The 20,066-nt window shown below is 48.6% G+C and overlaps 1 protein-coding gene across 1 annotated transcript in view; it reads left to right on the plus strand.

Annotated features, from left to right (window-relative positions):
* The window catches only part of Cnih3 (cornichon family AMPA receptor auxiliary protein 3), a 110,435-nt gene that overhangs the window by 37,800 nt on the left and 52,569 nt on the right, over positions 1-20,066 (plus strand). Inside the window, exons 2-3 of the mRNA XM_052737841.1 lie at positions 15,375-15,443; positions 19,701-19,748. Coding sequence (XP_052593801.1) covers positions 15,375-15,443; positions 19,701-19,748 — 117 coding nt within the window. The remainder of the gene's footprint in view (positions 1-15,374; positions 15,444-19,700; positions 19,749-20,066) is intronic.

Genomic DNA, 20,066 nt, shown 5'->3' on the forward strand with positions numbered 1-20,066 from the left:
TAATACCTCTGCCAAACAACCATGTTGCAACAAAAGCATTGTTTGGAAGTTTTCTAGGCCAAGCTAATTCCATTCTTGGGATCAGTCAAACACTGAGACTTGATCCACCAGCCATTTCTTTATGGACTAGGTTGTATCCAGAGTACTTAGGGAAGGCAACTAGAGCCCGGTCTTCAGTCCCTTATGGGCTTGGGTATGAGTTAGGGACCCAGGAGAAAATGGGAACCACACACAGAAGAGTACCTGGGGATTGTATAGTGATGGACTACTTAGAGATGAGTGAGGAAGCTGTTATCATCCTGTTTGCCTTCCTCTTGCAACAAATGCCTGATAATCTCAAGAAGGAAGGATTTTTTTTGTTCACAGCTTTAGAGAGTTTCATCCATTGTCATAAAGAGACCATGGTGGCTCAGAGTAGCTCACATCATGGTGTCCAGGAAGCAGAGGGAAAGGATGCCTGTGCCTTGGGCACTTTCTGGACCCAAGCCTAGGGGATGGTGCCACCCACATTCAGGATGGATCTTAGCTAATCTTCTCTGGAAAGGTGGCCATAGACACACCTAGAGGTATGCTTTCTAATCCCCTAGGCATCTGTTTTCATTACTTGTCTTGTTGCTATGACAAAATGCCCAATAAATGCAACCTAAGGAAGGGAAGGTTTGTTTTGGCTCACAGTTTGAGTGTGCAGTCTGCCATGTTGGAGGAAGTCAAGGTCACAGTAGCTTGAGGCAGCTGTCACATTGCATTCATTCAGGAAGCAGAGAGAGAGAAAGAGATGATGTTAGTTCGCTTTCTCCTTTTTATTCAGCTCTGTACCCTAGCTGGTGGGATGGTGCTGCTCACTTAGAATGCATCTTCTCACCTTGATTAACCCAATCTAGAAATTCCCTCATGGGCATGCCTAGAGATTTGTCTCCTAGGTGACTTCAGATTCAAAGTGACAATATTAGTCATCACAGCGTCTTAACCCAGTCATCCTGACAATCAGGGTTAGCGGATGTACACTCATAGGTGTGACGGGGTGAAGGAGCTGTTATCAGAACTAAATGGTGTGTGTGTGTGTGTGTGTGTGTCTATGGAGGGGAGTCATCTCCTGAAGGAGCCATAGCCTCATTCTGAGGGGCAGATACTGGAAGCCACAGCCCAGCAGCACTGAAACCAGGAGCAGGCAACCTCAGGAGACCCTCCTGTCCGCTGACCTAACATGATGAGAAGCACGAGGGTAAGGAAGGCTGCTGGTGCATTCTCAGCTGTGGTGAACAATGACCTTGAGGTCCCAGAAGGGAGATTTTTTTTCACATCTAAAGGATTTTTGCATTGAGTGTTTACTTCACATTTGGGTTCGATGATCTCAGTGTTACAGCCAAAAATCGAAGCCCTTGTGCAAATTCTAGACTGGAGGGGAATTTTTTGTCCTCCAGATGAACTCTGGGCCCTTGGGCTGCCCTAAAGCTTACACCATCATCGGTGCCTACTTCCCAGGGTGAACTTCATTCCCTCTACTCCAGGCTGCCCCTTCTCAACTCCTGTTACCTCCAGACACAGAATCCTTGCTCCACTCCCGTCATCACCCAGGAGCCTTGTCGTATCATTTACCTGCCACCCTGAGCATAGAGCCAGCCCATCGTAAGTGCTCATGAACCACGCAGAGGATCAAGTGATGTCTGGAGGTGGCACACAGCATGGCTGCTGTGCTTGAGGACAGGGAGGACAAAGTCACATCCTAAAAGGAAGAGGAAGACAAATAAAACCAGAGTGTATAGAGCATGAGGCAAAATGGACGAGACTGACTTTGGTTCTGCAAAAGATGCCACAGGAGACAGGTGAGAGAAGGCATTTAAAATGTCCGACACTGAAAGTGGACCCACACCCCCAATACACAGCTCTGAAACACAAAGAAAAGGGGCATCCATCGGGACATTTTCCTAGTGTAACTGCCATCACTGTCTTCGCCAGAGATGCTGTGACCGCTCCCAAGAGACCCCTGAGGTCGGTCCTGTTGACGTCCCTTCACAAAAGGAAGGCATAGGAAGGTCATCAGACCCTCACCTAAGACCTCACCACTCTCTCCCATGTCCCCTCCCCAAGTTCTACATGATTTTGTCCTAAGTATATGTGGTCTTGTGGTCCCCAGAGATGCTGGAGTATGTGTAGCTGTAGTGTACGTTAACTGAAGGGGAGGGGCGCCATCTGTTCAGCTTTAGGAAAGTTGTCATAAGTGAGACTTTCCAGTGATGAAGGTGCTTTGGGGATCCCACACTCCTGTAAGTGATCCCTCACCTGTGTTCCGTAAGTCCAATCATCTCATCGGCTCACCAAGTTGAACCTGGGTGGGATGGTATGTGGTCTGTTGGTGATGCTCTGTCTGGGGTAAATATTGGTTCACAACTCCCAGGGAGTTCGTGCAACCACAGCCTTCCTGTTGGAAAGATACAGAGTGTCTGAGTGTGAAGTTCATGGAGAGGAGCCCCAAAGGCTAGCTGCTGCCCCAGGGAGCTATAGACAGAGCAGCAGATGGGTCACTCTAAGCCTGAGGTACTGCGGTGTGGGGGGGGGGGGGTGGGGGTAGGGAACTGGTACATGTTAGTAGAGGCTTGAACATAAAGTCCTGTGGAAAAGTCAACTGGCCACCCTGTGTGGCAGCTAAGGAGTTCTTGGATTCAGAGACCAACAGCTCCCTTCCTAGGTATAAGTCCCAAAGAGATTGCCAGCATATCCCTCAGGTGGCATTTGGGGTGATGAATGTTGAGTATTTTTCTTGTTGGGAGCATGGATCATGTAACACTCACTCCCTCACTCCTGTGGTACTTTGTGGCTCTGCTGCTGAGTGCAATGGCTAAGAAAGGGTGAGAAGCAAGCAAGGAATAGACACGTACGAAAACACACAGCTTGTAAGAACACCATGAGCAGAAAGGTACTTGCTGAATGCTAATCACCGCTTTCCTGGGTTGTCAGGGAGAGCTCGCGGCATGAAAAGCAGTGAATGGGTACCCACATAAGGGAATAAAGAATGTAAAAGAGAGCCTTGCTCAGATCAATGATGATAATGTGTCGTAAACAGAGGACAATAGTGATGCCACATCACCAAGGGTCTCAGACCAGCCCAAAGCAATCCAGAACCCAAGGCTTGAAGATGGCAGCCCTGGCCGCAGCAGGCATTATCAATCTCTATCACACCTTCATCTTCAGTGTTGATGGAAGGCTCCTATTCAGGTGATGAACTGAAGCCTGGAGCAGTGGGTCACTGTGGCTCCAGGTCACCGCAGAAAGATTAGTAAAGATCGGTAAATGTTGGCTTCTGTCCACCTTGCTTCCAGCACTGGACTTGGCGCATGGTCACTGCCCAGCAAGTGCCTGCAGGAGTAAACAATGCTGGTTCTTTATGGAGGCGCTGCAGGCCTGGGTATTGGAGAGGGACTTGCTTAGCCAAAGAGCAGAGTCCACTGGAACCAGGAGAGGAGCAGATCCTTCACCCTGGTCCCATGGAGAGAGCTCAAGGCGCCAGCCAATGCATGAGCCTGATGAGACAGAAGGTCATCTGGGCTGGGCACAGTTACCCAGAGCCCAACTTCTGGCTGTGGTGTTGGGGTTGGGTGGAGAGGGGCTCCTTAGCCTGGTAGCTTGACAGAGAGACTCAGAGTGCTACAGGCTGCTGCCCTGTACCCGACCCCTGCGGCTCAGTGACCTCCATTAACAGGTCAGCGTGCACAGCCGTCCTCACTATCTGCATCTCTCTGGACTTTCTCTGACCTGGTGGCTGCTGGCTGGAGGCAGGATGGCTCTGCAGAGCGTCAGCAAATCAGCCAGTCTGGGCACAGGCCACGGTCCTGCTCCCTTGGCATCCATCCTGGACATGCAGGGCTCTGAGCTGTCATTGTCTGCTGGGCACTGGATGACCAGCAGAAGCACAGCGCACAGTATTAGAACTAGCTGCATCTGCAGATTCTGGCCCATACAGTGGTTGGAAATGCCTATGTGTTCTGTGTTCAGTTTATGTTCGCCATGGAGATCCAGGACAGGGCAGCTGAGGCCTCCTTGGCTGGTTTGTCTGCTGATCTCAGTCCCCCCCCCCCCCCCCCCCCCCCCCCCCCCCGTGACAGGGTGGGCCCTGTGGTCTCTCTCAGTCGCTTGCTTTTCCCTGGGTTCCACCTGTGCCTTTGCCACAGTGACAGCTTCTACTGGACTCAGATTCTAGAGCTGATGACTCTGCCCAAGACCAGGGAGGGAAGAGCCATGGTCAGAGGCACGGGACGAACATCTGAGGGACAGTAACTGGTTAAGAGAATGGCATCATTACCCACTGAGCACAGGCCCTGGGTTGCTTGCTTTATTTCCCCGTGTGTGTGTGTGTGTGTGTGTGTGTGTGTGTGTGTGTGTGTGTGTGTTTTCATGTGTATATGTGCATATGTGGGTGGGCATGGGTGCACACGGAGATGTTTTAAGTGTACTTTCACGCTTGCAGGCGAGTACTTCAGTATGGCAAGCACGTCATTGACCCAGACATCTTTGTAGCCTCCACTGTTTCTTTTACTCCTTGCAACGGTCCTGAAGTCGGAACTATTATTGTCCTTTCTTTATATTGGAGGTAACGGAGGTTTGGAAAGGTTAATAAAACTTGCCCGCGGTCATACAAATCAGTGAGGCAGAGACTGAATTCCAGCAGGGACCTTGTGACTCACACAGTGTGCCTCCGCTCTCTGTGGAGCTGTCCCTCAGTGTGGACACGGTGAGAGTCTGTGCTCCCAGCCCGCCGCCGAGGCCTCACTTCTCTACTCTGTGCCGAAGGCAATGCCACCTCATCACCCTCCCCACAGTCAGCTGGGGGAGGAACATCAATCTTCCTATCTTATAAACAGAGAAGTCACAGTCTGGGGAGGTGAAGGGTGTGTTCAAGGTCATGGAGCTGGTGATGGGCAGGTGGAGACTGAAGGAGGACTCTTCTTCATCTCGGCAGTGCCTGTGAAAATGGGGGAGACAGGGCTAAGGGTAGCTCGGCTTGTGATGACAGGAGGGGCATTTGGGAGGTGTGTCTGTGAGAAGGGCAGATGAGGGGACCATAGTGGCTGTGTGAGCTTTCTTTTGCTGTGGTAAAATGCCTGGCAAGATTGGCTTAAAGGAAGGGAGGTTTTGACTCGCGGTTTGGAAGTTTCAGTCCGTGGTCAGTGGCTCCATTGTTCTGGGACCCGTGGTGAGGCAGAAGGTCTTTATAGGGTATGCCAGAGCAAAACTGCTTGCCTAGTGGGAGAGACAGGAAACGGAAGAGGGATAGGGCAAGAGAGGGGGAAAGAAAGACCAGGAAGGGCTGGGGTCCCAACCAATATGCCCGTGATGACTTAACTTCCTCCCACTAGGCCCCACGTCTCAAGATCTACCACCTTCTAATAGCACCACAGGCTGGTGACCAAGCCTTTAACATTGAGGCCTTTGGGGCCATTTACGATCTATACTGTTACGGTAGGATAAGGAGGTCAGGGGATCAGGGGCTGAATGTGGGGTGTTGGTGGGGGGTCAGATATGGAGGAACAACGGATAGAAGGGTGGGTTCCATTTTATTCCTAATCATTGGGTTACTCCTCCCATATCCAAGTGGCCCTGCCCCTTTAGACTCGGCTATGGAATTGGCCGGGTCCCATCTTCTTGGCAGGCCACAGCACGGGGATCCCTGGTCGTGATGAGAGTGCATGGGGACACTGTGACAGTGACAAGCTGTCCGGTGTGTGCTGCCCAGGAGACCTGCTTTTCCAAAGGGCCCCAACTAGATGAGAGCCAGTGGAGTTAGGACAAGACTCAGCTCCCTGTGTTGGCTTTAAGCTGCCTTCCTTGGTCTTATTAGCTTTTAGTCTAATGTAGGGATAAGCAGGCACATTGGCAATCCTTAGATGGCAGAGTGCTGGTGCCCATCCTGCTGGGTCATGCCCGGTGGTGGTACTCATGGATGTATTATGAAGTGTTCCTTATTCCCTCTATAATGGAAAGTGAGACCCACTAGCAAAGGCCAAAGATGACAGAAGGAGAGGGTGAGTCCTGGATTCTAGATCTGCCCTTCATCGGGTGGCCCTGGGCAATTCTGACTGACCTTTCACTCTTCTCCGTGCTTCATTTGGGGAAAAGGTACCACATCTGTTGCGGGGAAGGAAGCTACCACATCTGTTGGGGACACCACATAAAATACCTGCCGATCCGAGGCACCAGCTTCCCAAGGACCTGGAAAAATGCTCAGCACCGCGTACAGCCTCAAAGCAGCTGTCTGAGCCTGGAGCCGCTGCTCCATTCTTCCCAGGAGTGCATGAGACACTTTCCCAGAGTTTAGAGTTAGCAAAGGAAGAGACGATAGCCCACAGGCTACACTCATTTCAGACAGAAAACTAGGACTAAACATAGGCCCTATGTAGCCAACCGATCAAAAAGTTTAGGATTTTATTGAAAGCATGCTTTTACAGGAATAAGACATGGAGAGGAAATGAGACACTGTGTTCTGTGTCTGAACTGTCTGTGCACAGGTTTGGGGACTTGCAGGAGGAAAGCTGCTTCACAGGGGAAGTGTTTTGGGTCAGGAATGTCCTGGATTGTTCCTTTCCCACATTCTCAGGGGGTACTCACAGCCATTTTTCCTGGACACAGAAGCGGATTATGGAACAAAGCTTTTGGTACTTTGAAAACAGGTGCATCAGTTCCTTGGCACTGCCTAACAAAGCACTACTTCCTTACACACCAGGTAGATTAAGACACTAGGGCATCTTCTCGGCTCTGAAAGCTTAACATGTGCAGACAAGGTGGTGCAGAGCCATAGCGCTATAGAAGAGCCCTTCTTGGCTAGTGGCGACTCCTAGCCATCCTTGGTGTCTCTGGGCTGACATCTGTACCACTCTGATGACTATCTCTGTCATTATACGGCCTCTGTGTGTGCATTTCTGTCTCTCATGGGGATATTCTTATTGGACTTAGGGCTTCTGCTCGAATATGACTTCATCTTTCCTAAATCTGTAAGGACACTAGGTAATGTCCTGCACTGAGGTTCCAGGAGGACATGAATTTTTTACCCATCCTGGTTTCGTTCTTGTTGACCTGTCCTAAGTGCTCCCCCTGCCCCCTCCCCCAGGCTCTGTTTGTGCAGCTCTTGTTAGAATGAGGCAGTGTGAGCAGCCCATGTAGCCAGCCCTGCAAGTCACCCGAGGGTCACGTCCCACAGTGGTCCGTGTGAGGGCCGCCGTGAACCCCTTCCTGGTCTGTTTCTGCACCAGGCTGTGTTTTTGATTTCTCTACCACAGCCCATCTTGTTCTCTACTGGCCCTTCTTCGTCTCCCACGGCCAAGCTTTATCCTCCTTACATCAAAGCTTACTTCTCTTCTCTGGAACATTCTTCCTCAACTGTGCGGGTCAGTTTTCATTGTCAACTTGACACAACCCAGAGTCTTTAAAATTTAGCTGTTTTTTTAAAAAAAATATTTATTTTTATTTTATGTGTAGGGATGTTTTGCCTGCGTGTATGTCTGTGTACTACATGTGTGCTGGTGCTTGCGGAGGCCAGAAGAGGGCGTTGGATACCGTGGAAGTGGAGTTACAGATGATCGTGAGCCACCACATGGGTGCTGAGACTCAAGCCCGGGTCCTCTGGAAGAGCCACGAGTGCTCTTACTGGCTGAGCTATCTCTTCAGCCCACATCCTAGACCCTAGGTCCTTTATGAGGGATTATCTAGATCAGGTTGGCCTGTGGTCATGTCTGCAGGGTAGTCTTGATTGTTAGTTGATGTGGAAAGACCCAGAACACTGTGGGTGGTGCCATTCCCTAGGCAGGGGTCCGGAACTACTTTAGGAGAGGAGAAAGCTACGTAAGCAGCCAGTAGACAGGGCTCCGTGTGTGTATTCGCTCTCTGCTCTTGACCATGGACGTGGGACTTTGAGTTCCTGCCTTGACTTCCCTACAACAATGGATTACAAGCTGTAACTGTGAGCCAAACAAACATTTCCTTGCTTGTGTTACCTTTTGTTGGATGACACATACAGCAACAGAAGTGAAAGCAGATCCCCAGTCCTTTCCATGTCTGGCCTCCTGGTTGCTCAGTTCTCTTTCTTGGCATAAGTGATGCTTCCTCAGAGAAACCCTCCTTGACCGCCCACCCCACTCTGATTTCTTCATATCAACTCTTTAATTGTGGTCACCTAACCTACCATTTTCTGATATCTTCTTATCTATTTGTTAATTATCTCCCTGCCCCAGATTATAATCTCTGTGGTGACAGAGGGTCTCATCTTCTTCATCATGGCTGTTTTTCAGAGCTAAAGAATGGTGCCAGAGAATCCTGGGCATCCAGTCAAGATTTTTTTTTTTCATCTTTAGTAACTCCACACTTTCTTTTACCCTTTCAAGTCACAGAGTGGGCACAGCATGCCGGATAGAGTACTGGCTGGCTCAGAGCTCATGTCTGGGCATGTGCTAACTGTGCCTCACTCATCCCGTGACGTCAGGAATGTCATTAAAACTCTAACTGGGCCTATATTTCCTGTACTACGTCCCAGAGGAAGTCCCTGTCACATCCACAGAGTTTTCCTTCAGATTAAATTACATCAGTAAGATAACACAGTATGAATGCGAAGCAGGGCAGCTTCAGACAGAATAAGACACCACAACAAACACGGGGAGGGGACGATTCCAGACTCATCCTCTTGTTGCTAACCTCCGATGGGCAGCATGGGAGCTCCTCAGCGGATGGAGGGCGAGATGTCGGTCACTTCTTCACCTTCCAAGGTTCTGGGGGAGTACACAGTTTTAGCAGATTACCTGTTTCATGAGGCATATTCTAGAAGGATTGTGTTTCCCCACCTCACAAGCTGATTCTGAGACGTCTGCCCCCTGATGCTCAGGCTGGACTGGATGGAGGACAGCTCGGCTTAGGGTGGACACAAGCAGGGACTGATACTGCCGTCGTTTGGGGGAGGCTCCTCACATGGGCTTTGGCTGGCGGCCATCTTTGTTCTATTTTCAGTGGTGTGTTGGGGGCACTAGGAGGAGAGGGAGCCTGACCAGGGGTGGTGGGGGCTGGGTCCAACACTGCAGAAAGAGCTCCTTATGAGTGCAGTACCCTTCCTCCGTTCCTTCTCTGTGGTTGCCCTGGACCACAGCTACGATCCTTTCAGAGTGTCTATCTCAGCAGTGTACCAGGTCCCAGCATTTACTTCTCTCTCCCGCCCTCATCAGTAGCTCTCGAGAGGCCTCTGATGGCCTACCCCAGAGCCTTGCTTAGTCTTGAGCTCTCAGGCAGGGTCCAGTCTCAGAGGTTCCTACACACCTTGGCCATCTTGGATCTTGGGGACTTGTTCCTCCTCTCTTTCCACTGCTTTGCTCTGGACCTGTCCTGCCTTTTCTTGTACTCACTCCAATCCCCATCTCAAATGTCTAGAGAGGAAAGAAGTGGGGGTGGCTGGTGGCTGGCGGCTGGGTAGTAACAATGGAAGTTGGCTTCAACAGACTAAATTTAACAACTTGGATGAAACAGGCCAGTTCCTTGAAGCAATAAGTGCACAGAGCTCACGTCATAGGAGCGAGATTTCAGAGTAATCCTAAATATATTTTCGAAATTAGACTTGAGGTTTAAACTTCCCCACAGGCAAGGGTTTTTAGAGCCATGCGAGTCTTCAGTCCAGGACCAAAAGTGGGGTACGTAAAAGAATAGTTGTCAAGTGTCACAATAAAAGCTTTTGCTCTGGTCATTCAAGGTTGGCCTGGGAAACATAGCAAAAACCCTATCTCAAATGTTTTAAAAAAGGAAAGGGAAAAGTGGGCTAGGAATGGACCTTAGCAGTAGAGTGCCTGCTTAGCATGTGAGAGGCCCTGGGCTCAGTCCCCGGTCTTGAAAAGAAACCATCAATATGAAAACAGATTCTTATTTTTATTTGTGCAAAAGGGGCCAATGATTTAAACATATGCTTCCCCAAAGAAGACACACAGATGGTGACTAGGCCCATGAAAAGATTCCCAGTGTCCTTACTCACTGGAGAAATGCAAATTGAAACCACAGTAGCTTCATCCCCATACCTATTGAAACAGCTAAGAAAAATCAACCCTAATAATTTTTGACCTGAATGTAATGTGTCTGGAACTCTCACATGGTGTTTGGCACAATGTTACAGATACTTTGAAAAAGTTTACCAGTTCCTTACAAACCTCGACATACATTTATCGAATCATCTAGCAATTTCTCCCCTATCATCCAGGGAAGACAGATGCCTCTCTGCAAATGTTTATACTGGCTCTAGTTACACATCGTCAAAATTTAGGAACAGCCCAAGCATCTTCCAGCAGGTGAATTGGATAAGTGAGCTTTAGTGTCTCTTTAGGCCTGAATACAGCTAGCAGCGAAAAGGAACAGGCTATTGACATAAGCAACAATGTGTCTAATGTTGAACACATTGTCATGTGAAAGGCAGTTGCCCCAAAAGCCCACATGCTTCATGGTTCCATTTCTGTGATATTTGGACAAAGGTAAAGCTTTAGAGATGAAGCAGACATCGGTGATTGACAGGCAGGAAGCAGGGTTAGGGGGAGGAGAGCAGCTGACTCTCAGAGTCAAGAGGACAGGATGGGGGAGCAATAAAAACAATATATCATCATCACAGTGTGTTCACAGGATTGTGAGTTTGTTGAGATTTAAGGAGTTTTCACTAAAAGGGTGAATCTTACTGTATTTGATTTTGAAAAAAAATGAGTGTGATGTTTGACGTGACTGTATCACTGGGTCAGGAGTTCAAGTTCACCTAGTACTGTTTGGTGCTGGGCTATATGGTCCAGTGGATTATTGGGATACACAGGAGGCTCAAGGGTGCACAACTGAGTCACAGCCATTTTTCTAGCCACCTTCAACCACAGCATCGTCCTTGTGCCTCTCACACTCATAGGTTTCAGAGCCTAAGGATTGCCCTCTGCCATGCTGCCCCTGTTCCCAGACACAAGCAGGAGGCAGGGCCGAGGAGTCTGCGGATGATCTGGACAGGCAGAGGATGACCTAGATCTCTCTCCTGGGACACTGTGCTGTTTCCCCGGCCAGTTGTTCATTCTTCACTGCATCTTAGAGTCCTCACTTCTTCCTCCATATATATTCTGTGGAGCAGCCTTGTGGGTACTGCCCGGACTAGTGACGTGGAGTCTAATCTGCCACTAGAGTCATCAACCTCATTGGCATCGTTCTCCATCTCTAAAATGGGACAATAATAAACCTCTTTCATTTCATGGGGAATCAAGGATTAAATGATACAAGTTTGTGTAGCACATGGCCCAGCACCTGACATAGTGACCCTGTGAGGAATATAGTGATTTTCTTGGTTCTGGTCCTTATTACATCGGTAATACAATGAACTGTTTGTGTGCATGTCCCCTATTGCCACAGGCAGGGAACATCATGAGGCCAGGAGCTGTGTCTTGAAGAGGTTAGTGTCTCCAAGTGTCTAGCATAGGACCTGAGTGTAAAAGATGCCTCCTGAAGTTTTCAACCAAGTGGACAGATTCAGCTGTGACATTGGGTTAGTGGGGATGCTGAAGACCCTGGCCATTACAGAAAGCAGCCAGGTCAAAGCTTACTGGGGTGGGGCTCACTGGCATGAGCTTCACACACAGCTTTCCTGTCTCTACCCTCCTCCAGGGTGGAGCCCAGGCATGGAATTGAGTGTCTCAAGATCCCCAGCAGCTCCTCTGTCCTGCTTTACAGTCAGCCACCGCCTGCTCCAGTCAGCCCGGGTTCACCTGCCTGCGCTCTCTTGTACAGGGACAGAGATTCAGGCATGGGGCTGGGGTGGGAACAGGATCAGAATGTGGGGACTTGTCTGTCTTTCTAGCTGTATAAATACCAGGCACAGAAGGCACTAAAGTTAGCCTCCCTGGCGCTAAAGAATGACAGCTGGAAGTCTCTGTCCATGGTCCTGCTTTGAGCCCCTAGTTCGTGGGGGATACTGATGAGGATGCTGAGGACATTGCATTCATCCGGATATACATTTAGGAGACCGGTTATGTCTCAAAAGATTGGACTGGGTGATTAAGGAAGAGTGAATAGGGATAAAGGTCACTTCCTGCTCTCAGACTCCCAAAGCCAACAATACTCATGTAGAATGAGGTGGATTGGGTTTAGCTGGAGCACATGGAGAAGATCCAGGGTTGGTACAGCCAAGATGCATGTACAGAGGCTTGTGGTGCAGAGCAGGGATGGCGGCCGATGCTCTTGTTCTGTGGCAGCCAGCCTCACCTTGGGTCTAGTGTTCAGTTCCGACAGGCACGTTTTCAGGTGGACATGTCGAGCCAGTCATGTCAGTGGATGGTAATTAGGATGATGGGGTGATCTAGCACTAGTTTGTGTAAGCAGTGGGTGGAGAGACTTTGCTTAGGGAGTACAGATGTGCTGAGGTCACAATAGAGGCAATCCCTAAAGGCTCTGTGTGGGGGAGATTGGACCCATTCTGTGTATCTCTAATGTAGCACTGCCCTTTAGAAATTCCTGCAGGAATTGAACTGTTGTTATATGTGAGCTATGTGATAGATAACAGACTTATGTGGCTGTGTGTACATGGCTCTGTGTGTGTGTGTGTGTGTGTGTGTGTGTGTGTGTATGTGTGTGTATAGTGTAGGTGTATGATCATATATGTATATACATTTGTGTCTGCATGTGTACAGGTATCTTTTTGGCTGCTCTCCACATCACTTTATGAGATAAGATCCTTCACTGAACTTGGAGCTCACAGATTTGTACAGTCTGGTTGGCTAGCCAGTCCCAGGAATCCCCCTGTTTCTGACTTCCCCATTCTGGTATTACCATGTTTCACAGCTGTTACAGGGATGCTGGGATTAAAATCAGGGCCCCCATGTTTGTGTGGCTTTACCACCTGAGCCATCTCTCCAGATCCCCCCCCCCTTTTTTACAGTTAACAATGACTGCAGATTGAATTTTAGACAATACAATTTTAAAGTGAAGTATTAGCCCACTTGGTCAGGGCCTCTGTATGGGAATACCAATCCTTCAACCTGTGGGACGCGCCCCTTTGACAAACCTCTATCACCAAAAATATTTACATTCCAATTCATCACAGTAACGAAATTATGTTACAAAGTAGCAATGACAATAATTTTATGTTGGGGGTCACTTCAACATGAGGATTGTATTAAAGGGCTGCAGCATTAGGGAGGTTGAGAACCACTGCTCTGGAGGGCAAATACAAGAACAGATCAGGGACCAACTATTTCCTCTAAAAAACATGTTAGCAGACATATTTGTCTCACCCCGCCTCAGAGTCTTCAAAAGCAATATACAGAAAGAGAAATGAGCATGACAAAGCACCAGCAAAACTCTGTCCATGGACACCAAGGTTTTAATTTAGCATATTTTTTACATGTTACAAAAACAGTATTTTTCTTTTGATGCTATTTTTCAACTCTTTAAAAAAAAATGTGAGAGTCATTCTTAGCCCACAGGTCATGAGAGAGTGGGTGTCAGGCTGTCCTGGCCTGCAGGCTGTGGCTCACTGCTCTGGCCTTGGCTGTGGGTAGATGCTTTAGGGAGAATCATAGGTCAGTCCAGTAAAGAGGATGCTCAGCTTGACAGAGCCAGCGGCAGATGGAGCATCCTGAGAAGTCCTGGCTAGATAACCAACTGTCCATCAAAGGTGGTACAGGGAACGTCCTCTGGGCACAAGCTATGCCGGTGTGTTCCTCTAGTTCTGTAGCCATGTTGAAGTGAGGAGACTTAGGGATGCTGTAAATACACTGCTTTGCAGAGTAAAGTCACCCACACTCACTTGGCTCTTCGTCTCAGCCACGTGGGGCCTGGTTAGGAGCTCTCTGGGTGCTAAGCTGGCTTCCTTGCTTCATTATTTTTACCACATATTCAGGGCTCCCTGAGATGTACCTTAGTGGAGGTTATGCTCATTTATACTCAGTAGGTGTGGTAGACATCTTTCCCTTACTGTAACTAAATACTTGAGATAACTCATAAGGAAGAAAGGTTTAGGTTAACTCCTGGTGTCATCCAATGCTTCAGCTCATGGTTTATTGGCACTGTGATTTGGGGCCTGTGGTCAGGCAGAACATCATGGAAAGGGAGCCACATGGTAGAGGAGACCTGTTCACCTCTTGCACTGTCAAGTGGTCAGGAAGGAAAACAAAACAAAAACAGCCTAATAAAACTGAAAAGGTCTTCGCTTCACTATGCCCCAATTCTTAAAGGTTTTTACTACTCAACACAGCAGCGGGCTGGGATGTAGCTCCATGGGCCGAGTGCTTCCTTAGCATGGAGTGGTGGAGCTCTGAGTTACATCCCCAGCACTGCATGAATGGAGTGTTGGAAGCACGCACATGTGATCTCAGCATTTAGGAGGTGGAGGCAGGAGAATCAGAAGTTCAAGGTCAACCTCAGATCTATAGTAAGTTGGAAGCCAGCCCAGGATACGTGGACCCCTGTCTCAAAAATAAAAAAAAAAATCCACCCAACCAAATCACCCAACCAACCAAACAATCTAACAAAAACCAAACCAAGAGTGCCACGGCCTGGGCAGCAACCCCTTAACACATGGATGGGTCTTCAGATAACATTCAAGATCCCAACTATAGCAGTGAGGAGACTTTGCTGAGAATATCTGAAGCCTCCACCCTCCGCCCCACCCTGCCCAAGAAAGGAAAGTCCCTGGGTCAAACACCTCTGTGTTCTGCTATTTAGGCCCCTGTAGCAGACAGCATGGCTGGGTCTTGAGAGCCTTTACCCTCATTTGGTTCCTTCTGTGGATGGGACATGCCTCATCCTGTGATGGCTGAAGGTCTCCCCCACTTCCCATCCTCCTCCTCTGACAAATGGGGAGCCACAGCTCCAGCTGAGCTTCAGAGTGTGCAGTGGTGGGCATGGCCTGCCCGGGCTGCTGATCTAGTCTTGGGACATTTAGAGTTGTCATTGTTTCTCATCATGACAACTTAGCTTCCCTTTCTTTCCTCCTTTTCCCCTGACTTCTTTATACTTACTGTCGGCATTTCTGCCAAACAAACAGATAAATCAATAAACTGCAGTGCCTGTCCGAGAAGATGCTGGAAGTGTTACATTTTTATGCCTTTACCAAGCTTAGCTCCATCAGACTAGTTTTTCCTACATCTTTGTACAGGCTGCATAAGGAATAGAAAAGATTTTAAAAAAAATGTTACTTGGGAAGTTTCAAAGCAAACGTCATAGGCAGGAGACAACAAACCCATGTGCCCATTGCCAGTTTCGGCAGTGGCTAGCTCCCGGCCAGCTTTGTGTGGCCTCCACCATGTCCTCTCCTCCTATGGTGTCTGGGGACAGAGCCGCAGGGAGTTTTGGGTAGCGGCACAGATCACATGTGCACAGTATTGACTGTCTGTGTTCTCTTTCAGATAATCGCCTTTGATGAGTTGAGGACGGACTTTAAGAGTCCCATAGACCAGTGCAACCCTGTCCACGCGGTAAGTGGTGGTGCTGGTGGTGGGCAGGGAGTGTCCCCACAGGTCACCAGGCTTGTGAAGGACAGTGGAGGTTTTAAAGAGCAGAATAAAGGAGAACACACTGTCCTGGTCCTGCCTCTGTTCCTTGCTGATAGTTGTTACAGGCTAAGCTCCTGCAATACGGTGCCAGTCAAATGTGGCATTTCCTGTAGCCCGGGGTCGGGGGGATCTGCTGTACTGTGGTGCTGAGTCCTCAAGCCTGGTACCAGTGATGTTTGGTTCCTTATCTGTGGCCATAGACAAAGGCTCTGTGTTGGCTAGCATGTCTGTAGGGTATGTATGGATCACTTGCTCTTCGGGAGGCGGTCAGTGACTGGGTTTCTCATGGAGGGTAGACAGATGGATGCAGCACCAGGTACAGCCCCATTATCTGGCGGGCTTTCATCTCTGGTGCCTGTGGCTTGGAGTCAGCTTGTTGTGCACCAGGGAATCTGGTGCAGTCTAGTTGATGAACTCTGGGTTCCATTTCTGGATGTAAGGTCTGGAACCCAGCTCTGCCCATCTCCAAAGCCCATCTTATGACCATCAACTCAAGCTGGCTCTTGAAAAGACTTGGCTTTATAATATCTAAGCCCCGCTTTAGTGTAACAGTCTTTGATTCTGTAAAGTAGAGCCAAACTATTTCAAAGTCAGCTATAAAAAGCAAACTGGGTTAGTTCAAAGTACCCCTAAGAACCACTTGAAAACTTAGTATATTTCATAAAAGTTGTAATTTTATTCTCCTCTACCAATCGTACCCTACACCTGTGATAGCTTGACTCTGCCAGGCCTGAATGGTGTTTGCCTAGGGGCTCATGTCTTTCTGGACACTGAATTTGGCACCAACAGCACACACCTGCTCATCAGTACCCATAGGTGCTCATGGTGGCTCAAAGCCAAGCGTGTTCATTTCCAAATGGTCAGGAGCCTGAGCTTCCTCCTCCAGCTTATCTGGAGTTTTCTGGTAGGATTCCTGAGCAGAATAAATGGGGAAATTTGTCCAGACCCTTGTTTCTATCATGCCAGTTCCCTGCCAGGTCATAGGCACCTGGTGAAACCTGGAGTCTGTTTTTGGCTTATCAGGACAAATCCTTTATTTAGGCATTACGTTAGGACTTGTGTAGCATGAATCTTAAACATTCTTATTAATAAAATCAAACCTGAGCCTGGTATTGGGGTGAACGCTGGAAGATCAGAGAGACAGAACAGGCCACAGCCACCTCACCTCGCCAGTTCCTCAGCTGATCCTGTTTCCTCAGACTGGAAGCCTCTGAGTCCTCATCCAGAATGAATCTCAGCTGAACTGCTGCTCCAAAGCCTGAAAGCTTAACCAGCTAAAAGCTTCTAGTTTCTGGTCCTCACGCCTTATATATCTTTCTGTTTTTGCCATCACTCCCTGGGATTAAAGGCTCACTTCTTGGGATTAAAGGCGTGTGTCACCATGCCTGGCTGTTTCCAATGTGGCCTTGAACTCACAGAGATCCAGAGGGATTTCTACCTCTGGAGTGCTAGGATTAAAGGTGTGAGTGCCACCATTTTCTAGCCTTTGTATCTAGTGGCTGTTCTGTCTCTGACCCCAGATAAGTTTATTAGGGTACACAATATTTTGGGGAACACAATACCACCACAGACTTGCATACCCCCCACCCCTTAGTGGGAAGGTAGATTCTTCTGGAAAAAGATAGTGCAGAAACAGTAGTCACTAGGTAGCATCCAGAACTATTTGCCAGAGACAGAAATGGATACTGAAATATGAAGGTATGGACCTCTACACCTTACTCTTCCTAAGCTGCTGGGGTAGAGTCCAAGCCTTTGGAAACACATAAGTGCTTTACCACTGAACTACATCCCAGCTCTGTTTTTTTTTTTTTTTGTAAACTCCTATTACAGCAACATTTCTAATTAGTTATCAGATTAATTAAGGAGCTGAGTTCTGTGAAGCCCAGACGCGGACAGACCAAAGCCTGAGGTGCCCCTGGAGAAGAGGGATTAAAAACAAAACTGAAAAGTCCTAAAGGCTGTAATTAGGCGAGCATGTCGACATGTTATGATTTTCCCTGTTGTGGGGACATTATGTCCCAGCAGGGAACGAAATGCTTCAGCTACTGCATGTAACTGTCTCCAGTCCTCTGGCCTCCTGAAACCTCCAGAGAGAGCAGCGTTCAGGCCCTGAGACTTACACACTTGCCTCACTGGTTGACAGTTCTGGCGCTTGAGGAACTTGGGTCCCAAGAACTTGCTGACTGTGCAGTGCATTTCTTAATGAGGGCATGAGATCCATTTGATTTTTTTCTTTCTTTTTTCCCCCGTTTTCTTAGGGTAGGCACAGAACTGAGATCTTTGGACAAGCTAGGGAAGTCCTCTGCCACTGAGCTATGACCCATGCTCCACAGATTAAAGATGCCCTAAAGCTTCAAGTATTGGTGGAAGTTTTGGTGGACCTCTTCCAGGGCAGGAAAGTTCCCTTCCCATCCTCCACCCCCGCTGGGACGTCTCTGTCACAGGGAGGGACAATGTTTTCCTGCAGGGCTCTGGCTCGCTGGAGCATATGTGTTTCTTGCTTGTGTATGCATCTGTATGAGTTCTCTCACATGTATAACTTGTCTTCCCTGCCACGTGGGCAATAACTCATCCTGATGTGGCTCCTTCCTCTGGGTTTATGGGCTGCACAGAGATCACTGTATTTATGATTCAATTAGGGAAACTGAAGTGTCCCAGCCACCTGTCCTCTTCTGATCCACGAGGAAACTCATTACCATTATGTCTACAGCGACCAAATTGCTTCGGTAATGAAGCACCAGAGATGCCACAGCTGTGTTCAGCGTGGCTCAGAAATCTTGACAGTTATAGCAGAGAAAGGAAGCTGGGGCACGTAACGTCTGCTGTGGGCAGAATCCTCTGCTCAGCTTCATAGCGTCTTTCCCTGGAACTGAGCCTGTCCTTGGAGACAGATGGACCTGACTTCTAGAAAAGTCATAGCCCAGGGCACAATTGGTAGCCTGACTCCAGGGAGGACATGTTTCCTCCAAGTACACTCACATAGAGAAGGCAACACAAGATAGTATCCACTAGTAAGGATACAAGCTTCCTGCTCTTAGGGATCCAGTGAGGTGTCCTGTGCCGGAGATACGCAGTGAGCATATGGTGGCCACTCTGCATCCAGACCATCTGCTGTGTATGCATGGAGACTTTGACTCTAGGAAAATGAATGCTGGGTGGGGAAAGAAGAATGCATGCTTCTGCCAGGAGTGTTCTTTTTTAAAAATAGATATGTTATGTGTGTGCATGCTCATGTGTGTGTGCACATGTGTGCTGAGGCTAGAGGTTGATGTTACATGTCTTCCTTAGTTTCTCTGCACAGTTTTATTCATTTGTTTGTTTTGTTTCTGCTTTTTAAAGTGGGCTCTGTTATAGGGCTGGAAAGATGGCTCAGTGGTTAACATTCTGTACTGTTCTCACAGAGGACCTAAATTTGGTTCCTAGCACACCCATAGGTTGTAACTCTAGCTACAGAGGATCTGATGCTCTCTTCTGGGCTCTGTGGATACCTACGTTCATGTGCACATACCCATACTTTTACACACACACACACACACACACACACACACACACACACACACACACACATCACACAATTAAATCATCATCATAATAAAAGACAGGGTCTCTCAATGAATCTGGAAGTCTTGGATTTGGCTAGACCAGCTGGTGAGCAAGTCCCAGGGATCCTCCAGTCTCTGCCTCCCCAGCACTGAGATGAAGGATGCATACCTCGGCAGCTGGCTCATTACATGGGTTCTGGGGTCTGAACTCAGGTCCTCATGCCTGCAGTGGCAAACACCTTACCCCCTGAGCCATCTGCCCTGGAGTTCTTTTAAGGATGAATTTCCACTAGGTATGGTGGCTCATGCCTGTAAAACCAGCACTTGGGAGGCTGACACAGGAGGAGTTTCATGAGTTTGAGGCCAACCTAGGTTAGACAATGAGCTCCATGATAGCCTGTGCTACACAGTAAGACCTTGTCTCTAAAAAAAACCCCAACAAAACAATAAAAGAACAGAAAGCAAGTGGTTCTGATGAGGTAAAAGCAAGCTCAGACTCTACTGGGAAGAGCCATTGGTATGTACCTCGGATGAGTCTCTGGGGGGTTCTGCTTCCTCTGCTGGGGTGATTATGCACGTCTCACACTCTCAGCCCACCCTTAACCTCCTGTTTCCTTTCTTTCCTGCGCATCCTCAGAGGGAGCGGCTGAGGAACATCGAACGCATCTGCTTCCTTCTGAGAAAGGTCAGAGGGGTCCTCCAGGTGGAGGGAGGGAGGGTCATAGGGAAAGGGGTTATCGGGTGAATGGCAGCAGGAAGGACAAGGTAGGAGCAGGCCTCCGTTCTTTGAAAATCTTCAGAAGCAAGAGGGACTAATTACAGGAGGTGGCCTTCAGTCAGATGTCAGCAAGACACTGGCTATGTCCACGGGCTCTCTGGTTGGAGTTGCAGGGTGTCCCTTTTCTGTACGATGATGGTTAGCATTTACAGCTCCTGCCATCTCCCAGTCTTTGTTCCTGTCTGTACTGGGCTCAGGATTTTAATGACACCTCCTGATGTAAGG

Source organism: Peromyscus californicus, unplaced genomic scaffold (assembly GCF_007827085.1).
Source record: "Peromyscus californicus insignis strain IS unplaced genomic scaffold, ASM782708v3 Scaffold_14__1_contigs__length_90479793_seg_2, whole genome shotgun sequence".
Classification (NCBI taxonomy): Eukaryota; Metazoa; Chordata; class Mammalia; order Rodentia; family Cricetidae; genus Peromyscus; species Peromyscus californicus.